This window comes from Excalfactoria chinensis, chromosome 2 (assembly GCF_039878825.1).
Source record: "Excalfactoria chinensis isolate bCotChi1 chromosome 2, bCotChi1.hap2, whole genome shotgun sequence".
Classification (NCBI taxonomy): domain Eukaryota; kingdom Metazoa; phylum Chordata; class Aves; order Galliformes; family Phasianidae; genus Excalfactoria; species Excalfactoria chinensis.
In genome coordinates, this window is record NC_092826.1 from 24,582,514 (window position 1) to 24,600,979 (window position 18,466).

The 18,466-nt window shown below is 34.3% G+C and overlaps 1 protein-coding gene across 2 annotated transcripts in view; it reads left to right on the forward strand.

Moving 5' to 3' along the window:
- MMP16 (matrix metallopeptidase 16) overlaps positions 1-18,466 on the forward strand; it is a 163,647-nt gene that overhangs the window by 100,662 nt on the left and 44,519 nt on the right. For both annotated transcript variants that reach the window (XM_072330185.1, XM_072330184.1), the window contains one exon: positions 283-587. In XM_072330185.1, coding sequence (XP_072186286.1) covers positions 283-587 — 305 coding nt within the window. The remainder of the gene's footprint in view (positions 1-282; positions 588-18,466) is intronic.

Consider the following 18,466-nt stretch of genomic DNA (forward strand, 5'->3'; position numbering starts at 1 on the left):
GTTATCCCACTGCTAGATTTTTCTCATTTAGAAATATTCTTAATGTTCTAAAAATAAGTTTTTTGTACTGCTGAGAATAACCCAGCTAACATGTAATAAGTTTTAGCATAAAGGAATACACAGATTAACGCAATTTCTCACCTGCTTGATTAAAAATAGTTTCTTTAAGGGAAATAATGCCACATTGGCCTGTTTTAGTAAAAGCACTTTTTTAAATAATTAATGAAAAATGAATGTAAGCCATCAAATTTAGTATGTTCAATCTTTCTTTGTTTCTTTCAGCATTAAGAACGTCACTCCAAAAGTAGGCGATGCTGAAACTCGTAAAGCCATTCGCCGTGCCTTTGATGTGTGGCAGAATGTAACTCCTCTAACATTTGAAGAAGTTCCTTATATTGAATTAGAAAACGGCAAGAGAGATGTGGATATTACGATCATTTTTGCATCGGGTTTTCATGGAGACAGTTCTCCCTTTGATGGGGAAGGAGGATTTTTGGCCCATGCATATTTCCCTGGGCCAGGAATTGGGGGAGACACTCATTTTGACTCAGATGAGCCATGGACTTTGGGAAATCCTAATCATGATGGTAAGAGAAGATTTCAGTTTAAACAACAACAACAACAAAAAATAATTAAAATCTGTCATGAATTTTCAGCTATTTCCATGCTTCCCTATTTTTTAAAGTCACTTAGTTTCCTAAATTCACATTTCTTCAGTAATCTCTTCATTTAATTAGTCTGTTAGGAATCTTCAACAAAAAGTTTCTGTCTAAAAGTAACTTAGAGCGTGTAAAAATGTTTCTCTTGAAGCACATTAAATTCTCATTAGAAACTTTTATGTTCATTCAACCATTGTACTGTTGAATGTTTACATAAACTCCTTTCATTTCTGACTTGTTTGCCATATGTGTTTCATGTAGGGAAAACTGAGTGTTCATTAGAAGTAATATAGGAGTGGTTAAAAACAACTGAGACTACTCACCGATACAATGAATATCTATGTATAAGAAATCTAATCTGTTTTTCTTAATGGTGATAAAACGGCAGCATTTTAAGTTAGCTCTTAAGAGTGCTATTCCAAGAACAGAACTAACGTTTCCGAATTTTGAATCTTTTTTGGAACTTGTGATTCCTTATTTAATGTGTATATTCTTATAGTCATACAAGTAACAACACAATGCAGTAGACAAATCTATAGTTTACCAGCTGAAGACTACAGATGCTCTTCAAAGATATTCTTTGCAGAAATATAATCTAGCTTTTGCTGAGCTCTGAATTCATGTGACTAAATTAATTCCATTATCTGAGAAGCCTAATTTAAAGCTGACTTTTGCATATCTTCAGAAGAGCAACAGGAAAGTATTTTTGTGTAGATATTCTGTGTTCACTGCTTTGGCTCCAGATGTACTAGTAGATCTCTCTATCTCAGATACGCAGCTGTAGTCTTTTCAGCAAACAATGATGCACAGAAGAGTGCACAAACAGGACGTTACTGATGCACAAAAGATTATAAAGATAACAATTAAGTGCAAAACTATTTTATTCAAATGTTAAACTTATCCTGTGAATATTCAGAGGCTTTATCTAACAGAAATTTTCTCACCTAAGATCTTCCAAGTCAAATTCAGAGGGTTTTGTGTACCAGCATTTGTAGCCTGGTGTTTGCAGCAAAGCACTAAATGAATATTTCAGCAATATTTTGATTGTTCTGATGGTGCAACACTTCTGCTGCGTGAGAGACAGGGAGGCTAGAGCAGCTTATGGTAATTTGAAGATCTTTAGTAGGAGAATGGATTCTAGAAGCTTACCTCCTATGGACTGAGCCCTAGATTCTTTTGGAGCAAAAGGTAGTGTGCTGCTCATATTTGCCTTTCACAAGTTCAGCTCAGAGAAACAGCAGTGATACTCTGCTTTTTGTGCAGTTCAATTAAGTTTTCAGTCACTGCATTGTGAGGTTAAATCAAGGTGTTTTTATAGTTTTAGTGGGAAACAAATTTTGCAGATAATGTTCCTTATTTCTGGAACTATTTCTTAAAGCACTCAAGAAAATCTACACTCATTTGTATTTTGAAGACAAGATGTCAGTGTAAAATGTGATAATACCTTTGGAGCATTTCAGCACATGGATACTTTTAGAGCATATTAAAATGTGTGACCTTCTAGCTATCTTGTTCTGTTTCTTAAATTATCTTCAAAGTACAGAAGGACACACATTTGTTATTGTATCATTTTGTGGTTGTCTTCTGTATATCAGTTCTCAAAAGCTATTTCTTGTATTTATTTATTTTAAGATATCTAGAATGAAAACTTAAAGTGGCGACATAATGGTGCTATTACTAAAAATATGTTTTTAGATATCTTAGAACATTGGTCTTTTATAAGAAAAAAGTTTTGTTGTCTGTGTCATGAATACTTATAAGAAAAAAATTATTTTCCAGTTTTAGTAAGTTCTACCTTGATGTGTTCTTATGTACTTTTATGAGATATTCCTATTAGAAACCAATAGTCAAGATCCAGAACCCAGGATAGTTTATGACTGCAAAATTCCTGCAAAAGAAATGAAAATTAAAATAAATATCTTGCCAATGTGGGTTTTCCAAAGAATTTTGGCTTCACTGTTGATATCATATGTATCACAAGTTCTTGGTCACAGCTATTGTCAAAACAAAAGCACTGTGTAATTGACACCCTAAGAATAGCAACGTATGTCAATTTGTATGTTCAGAGTTCCTATTTCTCTATGACTTCCAGCTATCAGGTAGGCCAATGACAATTTTACTGCATTAGCTTAGGTCTAGGAATCCTGAAGGAATGTCCACTTTTTTTACTTTTTTTTTGGTGACTGGAAATTTTCCAAGTGGAAAAAGAAGACAAGCATTCCATTGGGGATTGACAGGAAGAAAAGATTTACATCTCTTTTAGGCTCTCTACCATCTTGAGCTCAGTCTAAGAGCACTGAAAAGTGGCAGAAGGTTGAAAAATCTATTTCTGATCTTAGCCATGAGTCATTTTTCCCAGGTGAGTGTCTTTTCTTTAAGCTTCATTGCTGCAGTAGTCCACCAGTAGTTATCTTCATGTGGTGTTGTTAAATATCGAACAGAAGATTGAAAATTTTAGCAATAAATTTTATTTTTTATTTTTTAAATATCACCTGAAAGCAATGATTTTCTCAGATTTCTTTATTATCTGTAATTAGATTATCTATTTAATTTTGATTCTAATTAAACCAGAGTGATTTGAAAACTCAAATCAGAAGCAAAATGCAAGTCACAGATCCTATTGAAAGGTACTGTCCTGATTTTTCGACTTTTACTGTTCTGCTAATGAAAATGCCTATTGTCTACTATTGTCTACTTCAGAAAAGATGGCCAGCTCCTTGAAATGCTTCCATAAACTGTTTTAATTTTTATAAATGTTTTTTTTTTTTTTTTTTGTTTTTTTTTTTTCCTACTGAATGAGCACTAAACCAAGAATAAAATAAGGAATGATATACAAATTCAGTATTCTGAATATAAATATTCTGATAATATTCTGACTTATAATTTCTGAGTAAAAATATTTTTGTTACCTTACATTATCTAGTTAATCACAGTGACCTCATACTTTAGATATTTTGTTGCTGTTTTTATAATTATTGTTGTTATTGTTTGTTTTTCTCATCATGCTTTCTTGCTTTTATTGGTTTTTACTTGGCTTAAATATTTTTCCAAACTGAGAGATCATTTTCTACTGTTACACTTCATCTCTGCAGCTCAGTGCTACTTTCCTTTGTCTCTTAAGGGACACGTTGTTTTTTGTTTTTGTTTTATTTATTTATTTATTTATTTTTGTGGTTTGCAGATTTCTAATCAAAAGTTTTAAGGATGTAGGAAAGGAGTCTGTACTTTGACATTTCCCTCATTATAAGGAGTGTAGAAATGCAGACTTGTAGGAGTAGTCAAATAGGTCTACTGGTCAGAAAAAAAAAACAAAAAAGCACTCAGAAATTACAGAAATTAATGCTCTGCTTTCAAAATAAGTTGAATACAACTGGTACCTTAATTCCAACTGAGCTGCAAGTAACTCTTCCCTGAACTTCCTTCCATAGCACTTCTGCTGATGGCAGAAAGGAGAATGAAAAACTGGCAATCACAGGAAAGCAGTGTAAACAAGGGCAGAATCTATTTTAATAGGAAATAAGTATTTATTTAAAAAAAAAAAAAAAAAGGAACAAAACAAACAAACAAAAAAAAACCCTTTCATTTATTTTGAATATAGGCACTGGAAAGAAAAAAAAAAAAAAAAAAAAAAAAAAAAGGAAAAAAAAAGGAAAAGAAAGACATCTTAATATATTAATTTAAAAACAAGAGAGATATTACATTGCCCTCATGACTTCAATAAATTTAGGCACTGTAAATACATCACCTTATTTCTGAAACAAAAAAATTATTGGCAGTGAATGATGTATTTAAATGTAGAAAAGGAGAACTTTAGACAATGACTCTTGCTGCAATATGGGAGATATAAAGGTATATTCAAAGTAATTAACAGCAATCTTTTTCTAAGTATAGTTTTAATTGCAAATGTTTCAAATCACTGTATGCAAACTGGAAGTCACAGAGACAGGAGGAGGACAAGACTGTCTCTACTGCTAGTGAAAAGTTCCTCTACTATGCTGAGTTTCCCTGAAGCTGATGGTAAATCCTGTTGGCTTTAACAGGGCTGCCCTCCAAGTTGTCTTCATCTTGCCATTATTAAATATGGAGAATTTAATTTTTTTAATTCATTTCAATATAATTAGAAGTTGAAGTGTTGGATTCTAGTTATATTTCTGGGCAATCACTGTGTAGTTGTTAAGCCTGAGAACCAGTAACATCTTCCTCTCTTACTCTCCAAATTACTGCAGCATGATAGACCATATACATTTTTAAGGTTTTATAAATATGGTGCATTCCTCTATCCTATAGAAAAGTAATTATATTTTTTCTACTTGTATTCTTCATATTTTGCTTTATTTTAAGCAGTGTTCTTTATAAATCTGAGGAAATTTTAATTAATGTCTAAAGAATTTAGCTATTTGCTTAGGGGAAAGAAGAGGGCAACATAATTCAACAATACGGTTGTGAATAGAACTTATCTTGCAGATCTGCCTTGTTAGTAATATATAGTGATAGAATATAAAAATTGTAGGCAAGTTTTCCTATGTTTATTTCAAAACTGAAAATTAAAGAGAAAATAAATATGCACTTTTTATAGTACTCACTGGATTTGATTGGATTGGCTTATTCCAATGAGTGGAGCTTGCTTATGATCCCATGATAAAACTGTTGAGGAAGAGGATGAGCCAACATCGGATCTAAGAGTTCCTCATAATCCTTGGAAGCCCCAACCCATCAGAGTGAGGTTTCTGATTAAAAACTGTGCCCAGAATCTCTATTTGGCTGGTAGTGACAGGAAATTTCCTTTCTTCACTTGAGAGTATTTGAAACATTTTTGCTATCTGTCAGAAGGTAAAAGGCTCTAACTTAAAGCATACACTCCTGCTTCTACTTAAAAAATTGCATTGGTATATGAAAATTGATTTTAGATTTGTCTTGCTAAATGCACTTAAGCTCTTTTTTAAAGCAGTTATTTCTTTCTGGGAAGTGCTGAATGAATCTAAACCTATTTAAGGGAGTGTTAAACCAGTCTGAATGGAGAATGCAGTACTTCTAACTAGATTAATTTAAGATTGACCTACTTACACATGTGTAGCTTTTGAAAACAGAGTGAGATTTAGAAGTAGCTCTTGGGGAAAACAAGGATGTCTTGAGAGCTTAAGCTTCAAGCAGATTAGACGTGATGCTTAATGTACCATTTGCTGACTAAAATCTGACTGTAGAAGTATGGATTTCAGTGGCAGAAAATACTTGGCAAAATCTAGGCATAAGCTCTCAGTATATCAGTAGAATTAGTTTGATATTCTCACATTAATGAGGATGTTTCACTGCTGAAAAAGAGCTGGGGCTACTGGTGGATGGGAAGCTGGGCATGAGACAGCAATGTGTCCTTGCAACCTAGAAAGCCAACTGTATCCTGGACTGCATCAAAAGATGTGTGGCCAGCAGAGTGAGGGAAGTGATCCTGCTCCTCTGTTCTGTGCTGGTGAGGCCTCGCCTGCATCCCAGTGTAAATTCCTCAGTACAGAAGATATGTAGATCTGTTGGAGCACATCTTGAATAGAGCCACAAAAATGATCCAATAGATGGAACACCCATCCTGTGAGGACATGCTGAGAGAGCTGGGGCTGTTCAGGCTAGAGAAAATAAGGCTCTGATTTGACCTGATATCAGCATTTAAATATTTAATGGGAGCTACAGGAAAAAAGTAGACAGAGTCTATGGTGACAAAAATATGGAAATGGCTTAAAGCTTAAGGAGGGTAGATTTAGGTTAGATATAAGGAATAAGTCTTTTACAGTGGTCGTGGTGAGGCGCTGGAACAGGTTGCCCAGAGATATGGTGGATGCCTTGTGTCTGGAAACCTGCAAGGTGAGACTGGATCAGGCCCTGAGCAGCCTGATTTAGCTGTTTATGTTCCTGTTCATTGCAGGGGAGCTGGACTTTAAGGCACCTTCCAACTCTAAGGATTCTATGATTCTATAACTGCAAGAGAAATAGAAATGAAGGTTACATGAATGCTTTTTTATGTCTGTAGTAAACTTATTATGGCAGCTACTACATAATCTTAAAGTTCTAAAGAAACCAGTCTTCTATCAAAACAAAAGAAAACAAGGCAAAACAAGGAAATAACAACAACAACAAAAAAGAATAGACGAAGTTCTATTACAGCAAGTCAAATTCTTTTACAGAAGTAATAGAAGATATTGGTGTGCATTTGCTTTTAAATTTTGAAGATAGTGTTTGCTGAGTGCTAACAATCATTTGAGATACTTGGAACTTCATATACTTTAATCTGTTTTAGAAGAAGTAAATAAAAAACTCTTTTGAAGGATTTTGTAATTTTTTTGCTAACTCCTTAGTAATCCAAATGTAGCAAGTTTTGCAGACTTGAAAGCAAACAAACAAAAAAGTCTGCCCCTTTGTACCCTGCAATTGATAGTTCTTTTATTTTTGCCAGAAAAAACTTCTTGGGACATCACGGAGATACACTATCTAGTGTAAGATGCTTGGACTCTAGTTAGTGTGTAGATTCTGCTGTGTTCTACTGTAAGCTTTGTGTTGGCAGCCAGGAAAAAATTATGAAAATCCTGATCTCTGAACTGCATAGATCAACTTGTAGTAAATTTTTTTTGGCTGCCAGTGTGGTTGTCACAGTGCAGCAGATATATGCTGCTGGAAATATAAACCAGTGGAGCTGTAAAAACTACATCTCCTAAGGGAGCTCCATGTCTCAAACAATGCATGTTATATGCAATGGTTAGATATGAAGCAAGCTGAGCATTTCAGATTAAAGGAAATTCTGTTAAGATCTTAGCACTACTTTCAGAATTCTCTTACTTAATTGATTATATATGTTTTAATAAGCTTTTATTGATATTGGATTTGATCTGCAGTCAGACAATGTGATCCACCAGTCATTGCATGCTTATTTTTAATGTCTAGGTTAAATACGTAAAAACTGATTGTGTTATTTCATTTTTGTGTGTCATACTTGTGTATATGTATTTGAACACAGAATTGGCAACACAGATTCCCAGAAAATATCCTACTTGTTAATGTGGCTATTAGCTGATGCCTAGGGAAGTGGATAAGAGCAGAGTGAGCATATGGCAACAAAATACTAGCATATTCACACTTAGCTTCCAGCAATCTGTGGCTCATTGAATTTCTGAGCCAGAAGCCATATTTTTGTGTTTAATAGCCTTTGAGGGATTTCTTTTCATGAACTGTTGTAATCTGTTTTTGAACCTGTATAAGCATTTAGTATCCACAGCATCCTGTGGCAATGTGTTATATAGCTTAAGCAGATATGAAAAACTATCTTTTCCTTAATTTTGAACCTAACATTAACAAATTCAGTTTACTTCATGAGATACTTATCTTGTGAAGAAGTAGTTTTCGAATCATTTTATCTATGTTAATATTTTTTTTTGGACCTCTGTCATACCTTGTTCTCAAGATAAAGAGTACTCGCTTTATTTGTTTATATGTTTTTGCAAGGTTAAAGAAGACCAGTTCTGTTTTAAACTGAATCTGTTTTGAGTGCAAAATGAGAGAATTAGCAGTATTATAAATTAGCTGGCAAAAAAAGCAAATATTATGTTTGTAGAATTTCACAATGATGAAAGTGCCAAGATAATATTTAAAAGAAAGTTGCAAGCTGCAGATGAGCAGAGTAACTGCTGGTTCTTTTCATTTCACCATTCCCCTTGATATCCAGGAATCAGATCACATGCAGGTAGTGCTTTCTATTGCAAAACTTCAAGGCTTCTGTTATTCAGATATCAAACCAGTCATTCCCCAGTTGTGAATGCATGTTGTACTGTTAGGACTTAATAGAATAATCTGTCCTCAAGCTTCCCATACCTTATCTAGGTGTACTTGGTGTGCATACACTCACCTGTTTTTCCATGTCCAGTCACCCCAAGATCTTACATAAGAAGGTATCTTTGAAACATTCCAAGTGTACTTAAAAGTATCACTGTGGTATGCAGAGCTGTGAATGTAGAGCTGCACTCAGGAATAGAAAGACCCCTTCAGTTCTTGAAGAGGTGGAGAATGCTTTAAAAAACAACCGCAGTGAGTGGCCATGGGTAGCAGGTGAGGACTCAGTCATTGGACAGAGGACTGTACAGACAAGTTAAGCAGGTCTGTCTGGTAGACCCTTGTACTTGCTGAAAGTCAGATGTTGGAGAATACTAATCACTGTAAAGGTAATGAGCTTTTTTTGCATACTTGCATACTTATTTTTTTGGTAGGTTTTTGTTCTTGTTGTTGTTGTTTTGTTTGTTTGTTTTTATTTCACAGAACACCCATCTTTGAGAAAAGTGCTTTCCTCAACCTCTGGAAGGTTGTAGATGCTCCATCCCTGGAGGCATTCAAGGCCAGGCTGGATGAGGCTCTGGGCAGCCTGGTCTGGTGGTTGGCAATCCTGCACATAGCAGGGGGTTAAAACTCTATGATCATTGTGGTCCTTTTCAACCCAGGCCATTCTATGATTTATATATAATTAAAAGGTAAACTTGGTGGGTAAATGGCATCTTCACTCATCTGGGCCAAGTGTTCTGGATGTGTTTAGTTGGCTACTTGTAACATAGCCCAGGGTCTGTGAGACTGTAATATTACATTCTCAGCTTTCTTTTTGGCCTAAAATCTTGCACCATTACGTCAAACAAAAGAGAGGATGAAGAGCATGTCACGGAGATGGTCTTTGCAATATTTTTAATAAAAGCAATAAAAATGTAGACTGTTAAGCACATCTTACACTATGCTTTGAGTACCTATAGATGCAAGGTGGTCTTTACACTATGGTCAGACAAAAAGAGTCATGATGCATTCAGTAAGCCAAAAAGGCAGTATAACAAAATCCATTAAGTTACATATTGCTCCCATCATGCTGTAGGAAAATAGAAACCAAGCCTATATGGACTAAGTAGAGAAAGTACAAACTCAGTTATCCATCTCAGTTTCAACTGGAGGTTGTTTCCCACACACCAGGGCCAGCAGAACAAACTTCTTGGATTTGTCATCTGCCTCTGTTTGCTATCAGCCAGCCTTAAACTGCGAATGAAAAGTGTTAATATTAAGCTGGCAGACTTTGGATAGAAATAAATGATGAAAGTTCACACTGTCTGTTATGTCAACTATTGCCAAGGAAATGTTTAGCTGATAGGGAGAACAAACTCTAGCAGCCAATTCTGTAACTATTGCAGCTACATTCAAAGGAAAAGGGCTGAGCATGTCATTATTATTATGAGTTATTTTTTTATTTTTTCTTTTTTTTCAACATAGTCTTTGATATACAACTACATAGTAATTAGACATTATTAATGTCTTCCCAAGCTGGATTCATTGGACCAGACACCAGTACTATTATGTTAGGAATAATGAGTTATTATGGGGAAGTTTAGTTGAAAAAGTTATCGAAATTAAAAATACATTGAAGTTATTGATAGTTCCATGATGATTATTATAATGATTTTTTTCTTCAGTATGCTACAAAAGGTCATTTTCACAAGGATGTTTTTTTTTCTCAGGCAGATGACTATATTTTGAATGAGTGCATATATAAAATATAGGTCAGCCTCTTTATGATTGTTTTCACAACCACATAAACCACATAAGACCTCACACATCGTTTCTGAGTGGGAACTACTATGAAGAAAAAAAAAAAAAAAAAAAAAAAAAAAAAAAAAAAAAGCTTTCTTGCTAAGTAAAGCATGTGAAAATCTACATTCTTTAAACATGCCAGATCACCTTTATAATCATGAACAAATTGCCATAGAAAGAAAATTAAAACAAACAAACAAACAAACAAACAGAAACGGCTTGAAATCAAGTTTTTATCAATCTGAGATAGTGGTAAAAATAATTTAGGAAGCAGAATTATCTGTGATCCTCAAATTGTCCGACCAAACAGAAAGTTCTGTTATTTGAAGTAGGCATCGATCTTGGTATCTTGGTAGCCCAATTCTAGTGTGATCTAAAGAAACCTTTTCTCCAAGACAGCGGTTTTAGAAAATTTGATGTTTTCCTCACAGACATTCAGTAGGTTATCATTACTGTGCTGACTCCTTCTCTTCCCTGTGTTTTCATGGGTTAAATGGAATTTGAAAAATCACATTCCTAGTTACCATGGAAAATGTCATTTTTCCTGAGAGAATGAGATGGGAACTTTATAATAAACATATAATTCTTTATTTAATAGGCAAAATATTAACAGATTGCTGTTGCAAATGTAAAATGTAAGCTAATTCTGAAATATAAGGAAATATTATATTATACATTTAAAAAAAATAATGTCTGATTTTCTAATGAAAGACTTTCATACGTCTATGTTCTCCAATCTGGAGACTAATTGATGTTTTTCCTTGACAGTTCTTCATGTCAAAATGTTCAAATTGTATGGTCTTGAGGCCTTTTTTTTTTTTTTCTCTCTTTTTTTTTTCCTCTCTCTTTTATTTATTTGTTTGTTTGTTTGTTTGTTTGTTTGTTTGTTTTATCCTATATTTAGACTTCTTAAGAGGCTTGGGTTTCAAAAAAATGCTGAGCAGTGAGCACTAGTACCTGGAAACATCTATGGCTAAAATGTCTGGTTGGGAAAAAGATGAAAACATGAAGATCAAAAAGAATGAGTTAAATTACAAGAACAGGACTGATTTGTGCAAAATGTTTTGTTGTAGCAGACAAGTTTAAGTCTCTAGCTCGAGTAAATGATTAATGTTTCCTGATTTTGTTCACATCATAATTGAATCTGTAAGTTGTACTTTTATAATTAATGTTTTCCTACAGGCTGAAATGAAAAAAACAGACTTCAGCAGCAGACTTCAGCAGAGGGGAATCAATCTGACCTAAAGTTGATGTTTATTTCTGAGTTAATCTCACGGAATCCCTTTGTAGTGAGAGTAGAGATACATTGCCTGCAGCATTGAAACCATGCAATTTTAGATGAGGAGAACTGAAATGATAACTAATTTCAAATAATAGCACAATTTGGGGTACAAATAAATCTTTCTCCTCAGGAGAGATGTCCGATTTGGAAATGGTTCAGTATTACACTCAAAAAAGGTGATTACTAGTGCTCCTTTTCCTAGGGTGGGACAGTAAACACTCTCCTGTTAGTCCAAATTTGGTAACACACAAAAGAATTGCCCTGCTTACATTTTGAATGTGTTGCTTGTAATATTGTAATATGTAATTTCATACAAATATTTACTTTCCCTTACTATAAGAATAATACATAGCTCCTTTGTACTGATGTAGTTTGTGAACTGATGCAAAGTAGTAAGATAGAAAATGATCACTGTGTACTTAGAAAACTGAAGTTATGGAAGTAATGTTGCATAGGATTAATGTTGCTAGTTTCACTTCAGCTAGCAGTTCTAGAAGAAGCAATGAAAATATTATGTCCTAAGCTTCAGAAAGATCCAACAGCTGCAATATATACCAATAGATGTTTTTTAGCTGGTTTGTGTTCTTAATGACCACTTGTGTTTCTAGCAGGGCTGACCATGGTAGTTGCACAGGGGGAAAGTAATGGTTCCAGGCTTGCTTAAGTGCAAAATGTGGTAGACCAGCTGTGGGACCAATGTCTTGAGTCTAGCAGGGCACCTTACAAACAGAAGGGAAAAATGTGCTAGAACAGATGGCCACAGTCAGTCTCTTGCCCAGCTAACATCACTGTGTTCAAACCTCTCCAGCATCTCTGTGAGCTTTAATCCTGAAGAATGCCTTGCACAGCTTGTTCTTAGTCATCTCCATGCTGATGGCAAGAGTCCCTGGTGCCAAAGTGACATCATTCTTCAAGTGCCTCACTTAATCCTCTATCTAAAGTAAATCAAAAAGGTATATAGCTATATTCATGGATAACAACAATTTATCCAATAGATCATAGCATTTCATATGAGTAAAATTTTACAGAGTAGAAGATTTGCCTTTTTTATGATCTCCAGATTAGCATTGCCTCAATTTAAAATATAATATATACTTGGATCAAGTATCCCTTTGAAGTCTGAAGGCTTCTCAGAAAACATATCTGCTTCTCAGATCAGAGAATTTTTAATGATTTTTTTCCTTCTAGTAATCATTTTGCCAATTAAGATTCTAAAATCCCAGTTCTGTCATCATCTAACCAAGAAAAAAAATATATAGACAAACGTATCATGATTTACTTTTTTTTAATGTGTACACTTAAACAATAAAATAACATTGAACTGTTCACATAAATATCCCAAATAAATATGCAATGCTATGTCACTTTGTCTTTAAAAAAATATCTAAAGTTCCTGTAGATGTGTTAAGCTGGGTAGGAATAATAACCTGGTTTTGATTGCTTTAGTGTGAATTAAATTAGAGGATAATATAATTGCTCTCAGTAGTTTAACTGAAACTGGATAAAAAATTGTCTCTGCAGAGAGCCAACACAAGCTTTATATATAAACTAAATTCTGGTGACTTCAGTGATCCGTTGGACCCTTGCAGATTTCTGCCCCATGGCAAGTTACATCTATTATGAATATTGACAGCATGACTTTGACCTTCCTGCTAGTAATTACATGCATTTTTCTTTATAGTAGGATACACAGGACATTAGGGGAAATGGAGAAAAAAATATCTCTTCAATACAAAAGCAGACAGAGTGTTAACATGGCATCATTTTAGCTGAGAGGTTAAAAGTCAAAATCTACATTTGTTGTTAAAGATAAGGATTTGATTTTAAGAGGCACCCAATCACTATGAAATCCCTTTTATTTTTATCTTCACCTTCTCAGTGGGTAGATTTTATCCTGTACCAACCAGTGGTAGAAAGTTGTCCATTCCCTTCACATGAATGACCCTCAAGGATACAGCAATGGAAGAAGCTGAAAAGGTGATTCATGCTCTTGCACATATCTTACACCAATCTAAGCCTTTAGTCCCTGCATAATTTCTCATAGTCAGGAGTTAGCTCACTGCTCCCACAGCAACAATGACAACAACAAAAACAAAAACCAGAAAAAAAATAGAAGACAGGAAAGATTATTAATAAATAAAATTGCTTAAGTATTAGCAGCAGTGAGACTACTGGGAAAATGGAGTAAGTGATATTTAGCAACCACATCATTTTTGTATATTTACAAGAATAACCATTGTCTTTTAAAGCATTTTTACTGGTGTGAATTTGATGAATAAAATTGATTTATGAATATTTTTTCCTAGCAAATTGCAAAATCTTAATATAATTAAAATACAATAATTTTTAAAAATTTGTATCTGAAGTTACTGACGAGCCCACGCAAAATAGAACTTCAGTCTGCTAACTGGTATTGCTTCTTTAATGTCTGAATGCAAAATGTCATATGACAAAAGTATAGAAATGCAGTAGTGTACCTGCATGCTGAAGAAGGTAGTTGCAGGAGACAGATGGAAATTATTCCCAGGAGATACAGATTCAGCATAACTGTAGATATTATTAGTATTTTATGTTCATTGTCACAGCCAAGTTTCCTCAATGTATGAAATAAAGGCCTAAATTTCATATTTACTGAAAAAACACACATATATTGCATCTTACTGAAGAACACTTTACTCTTGTGCCTTCCTTACCTTTCAAAGAATAATTCCCAGCTCCTTGATTTTTCCACTTTTTGGAGAAGGTGATATTGATTCATGAGTAGAATATTTTGTGAAATTATTTATTCTACCCATTTCAAGCTATTTACTAGACAGTTACAAAATGTAAATATGTATGGGGGCTGCTCTAAAAGTAGTGCCTCCTATTTTATGCTGGCCCATGATGTCAGAGGTGGATGTTGGAAGTATGACAGTAGAGGCTGAACCTTTCCACCAATATTCCATGACATTTTGTTTCCAAATGGCAGTTGGCAGCAGAGGAGTAGATTGATCAAATGGCATCTGATGTGAAAGTGCATATAAAGCAAAGGTGTGTCACTGAATACCTCCATGTGGAAAAATGGCACCTACTGACTTTTATCAATGCTTTCTGAAGATTTATGAAAACCAAACAATGTCTGTTAACACAGTAAGGCAGTGTGTGCTGCATTTCAGCAGTGGCAATAGCAACGGTGGGTCACCTGTGCTGATGCAGATTTTTATGAGGACAGTATGCAGCCTCTTGTTCATGGGTTGTGAAAATACATAGCTAATGGTGGTGGCTGTTGAAAAGCTATTTTGTAGCTAAGAATTTGCTCCATCAAATTTTTGCTTTTTGCGTCTGTCAACATTTTCATGGAAATTAATGTTTCTTAATACATTTGTAACAGTGTATAAAATATTTTTGTAGTTTTCCAATCTGTTTCTCATTTGAAATTCAGCTTCTAGTTTCTTTCTGTATTTCTCTGGATATAGAAATCTTCAGAATTTAGGTTACATGGCTTTTAAACCACTGAGAATCTTTGAGCTCACAACATATAGTAGCAGCTACTGTCACGTGCCAAGAAGAAACAAGAGACAAATCCTGGGGTGTCACTTAGTGCTACATCTAAAAGATGGCCAAGAGATGAACCTAAGGGTTGCTAAGCCACTAAGGCATTACTTTTCTAAATTAAGCTCATATACCAATTAAAACAGGAAATAATGTCTCCAGAACTTGCATTAATTTACAGCTTGCTGTGGACAAACATACTGGCTTTATTTTCTCTGTAGGCATGAAAAATGGTGTATATATTATGGAGAAAAGGTTTCTCCATACAGCATGCTCCACAGTGCTCCACAGTGTTGGCTGTTGAATATTTGATGTATTAATACATATTTATATTCTCGAGTTTGGGCAGTGATTGTAAAGTCAGGCAGATTTAGTGCTTAAAATAGTTTATAGCCTCAGAGAAAAGTGTCAGTATAAAAATAATCATTTTGCTTTAGTTCCTTACACACGGTATTTTTTTCTTTCTGAAATCAAACTTGAGATAAAATAAGAAAAACAATCACATTCAGTTTGAGCCTATAGCCTGTCTATTCTAAATCCTAATTCTAATAACATAAGAACAGACATGCAGACATTTCTTATGTGTGAAATATATTTTGAAATATTTCTTTTCTACCTTGTAGTTAAATATAACAAGATGTAACAGAGACTATCACAATGAATATTCACCACTGTATATCCTGAAGTGGCAGCTTTTAGTTTAAAAGCCATCATAACTGTATGTAGTTTAACTGTTACTCATGACTTTTTAAAGTTTTTGAGATGGTTCTTCATTTTAACAAGTAGACTGAAAAATGTGTTTTTACTTGGAATATATATATATATATACAGAAAAAAAAATATATATATAAAATATATACAGAATCATTTGTGACTCTCTTATTTAATGGCAGGGACTGAAAACATTTTAAAAAGATACCCAATGCCAGTACAGTAACAAAGTTAGCCAGAGCTGGTATGAACATTCACTTGCCTGTACACTTCATCTTTCTCTGAGCACTGACCCGGGAACTATATCTTTTATCTACCTTGAGTTCACTAGTAAACTTCTATGCAGTTAGGAGAGAAAGAAAGAGAGATCTCTGTGGTAATACTAACACTGGTGCGCTCAAGGCTAGTCTGCTTTCAAAATCAAAGGGGGTCTGAGTAATTATTGCTGAACTGTAGAAATCTGATTAGATACAAGAGATGAAGGATAGAAACTGTGGCAGTAGTGAGTCTTACCTGCAGTGGTCTCATGCAGCACATCTTGAACTGGTTTAAACTTCAGTTTCAAATGCACTGAGTTATTTGGGTCAGTTTAAACTCAGGATGCCCTGGAGACAATCATGACTCTTGATGGAAATTACTATGAATAATGGGTCTATTTGACTATAAGTAGAAAATATGTTCCCTGTTAAATTACTCTGTCACCTCAGGCAAGAATATTATTCTCCCAGCTTTTTCCTGTGACCTTCTTCCTTTTCTCCTTATGTTCTTCCTCCAAGCTCTGCTCTGTCTCTGGTTTACCTTGTTTTATAGTTCCCCTGATGTCTACAAGTAGCATTGCAGAAACTGGAAATTATCACAGTCCCATTTTTGCCTTTTGAGTTTAGGCTTTAACTCTGTTGGGGGGAGAAGGGAGGGGAAGAGGCAAGCAGATGCTGAATATTTAGTATTCTATTTTGCTTAATTGCCCCACCCAAAAGATGTAGGAAGAAAGATAAATGACAGTCCTTTGTGTAACACCTGTTCTCTGACATAGTCCCATTATTGCTTAGAAGTAATTTGGAGATGCTTTGCCACACAAACTTTACGTATGATCCTTGTAGGAACATATGCCAGTAGATTACAGTGTGTTTTATTTATTTTCCTTTCACTATGTAATTCAAGGGACCTCAAGGTCAGCATGGAACAAGATACTTGAATTCCTGGAGACACACTGGTGACTAAGAACCAAAGAACCTGTTGATCATTCATGCATTGCATAAGTGGCGCAATTAAAGTGATGAAGTAGATACTTCCAAGGCTATTTTATTAAGAAGTGTGGTTTTGTGAAATTTTAAGAATTGTTAGAAGTTCACCTCGCAGTCCCTCATGTTAAACACTAGAATTGAATGTCACATGTAAAACACCCTAATTTATTGATATTGACCAGCGTAACCTTGCGGTAAAATCAAATATTATCAATTTGAAGCCACATGAAAAGGATTCAATAAGTACTGTGTGCAACTTGTTAGTTCAATTATTAATACAAAGGCCTGTTAGCATTCTTAATTATGATGATAGAAACCAAGGTCAAGGAGGAAATTAGCTTTTCACCACTGTAATGAGCAAAAGGAAGTTCAATCTTACATATATAGTGTAATGCCACACAAATTCATTCTAATAAACTTGTGCTGAAACTCTAACTTCCATAAAGTGTAGAAAAAAACTGTGAGCTTTGTTGTAATATAATGGTTATGGCACAGTAAAAGACTTCATGTCTTTTCATCTTTAGTTATCATTATTAAGGGATTTTAATTATTCCACTGTGAGTGAATGAATACCTTTACAGAGTTGCTCCCATGTACCACTTATAATGCTGAAGCTAACTACAGAAACTGCGGATTATTCATATGAGATGATGTCAAGATCAGTTTTGACTGGATATTGAAGGGTAAATTCAGGTATCAAAAATACTCCTGACAGGGACAGTGAAGCTCCTCAAACCTAATACAACAGTGCACTGAAAATCTTTGCTATATAAAGAACTGCATCCAATATATATAGGTAGATGAGAAAGTATTTAATCTGAAAACCACATAATTATAATTGATAGGATAGGATAAACTCTTCTCATTTCTGAATGCATATTATGTCAGATTAATTTTTGAAAGATGTGAATTTTTTTCTGCACAGTTACACTGATAAAAGAGCATAAGCATTTAGTTTTCATATTTCTGGATTAAGAATCAGGAAGACATGAAAAGATTGTCAAATAAGAACAGAGTTTTAGCTTTGACTATTTCCATGCTTTCAATCAAGCATTTATTTTACAAACATCAACGTGGCTTCATATATCGTAGATTTATCTACTGCCAAGTGTTCCTCCTTTTCTATGTACCTGGGAGAAAGTTTATTTCTTCATGTCAGCAAGAGAAAATACTTGAAAAATTGAAATGCTGTCAATTATATCTTCAAAGTTCTATAAATTTATACATATATATATTTCCTAAGTCCAGTGTTTACTATTATTATTATATTATAATAGTTCTTAGAATTCCAGTGCTAGCTGTGGAATAACCATCTACCTCCAAACAATGTAGAATGTAGAATGAGAGTAAATGTTGAATATTTTATCATCCTAATATACAGCTTTCTGCTAGAGCACAGAATAACCTACATCGCTCTTAATTTTTCACCACTTATAGTGGCATTTCAA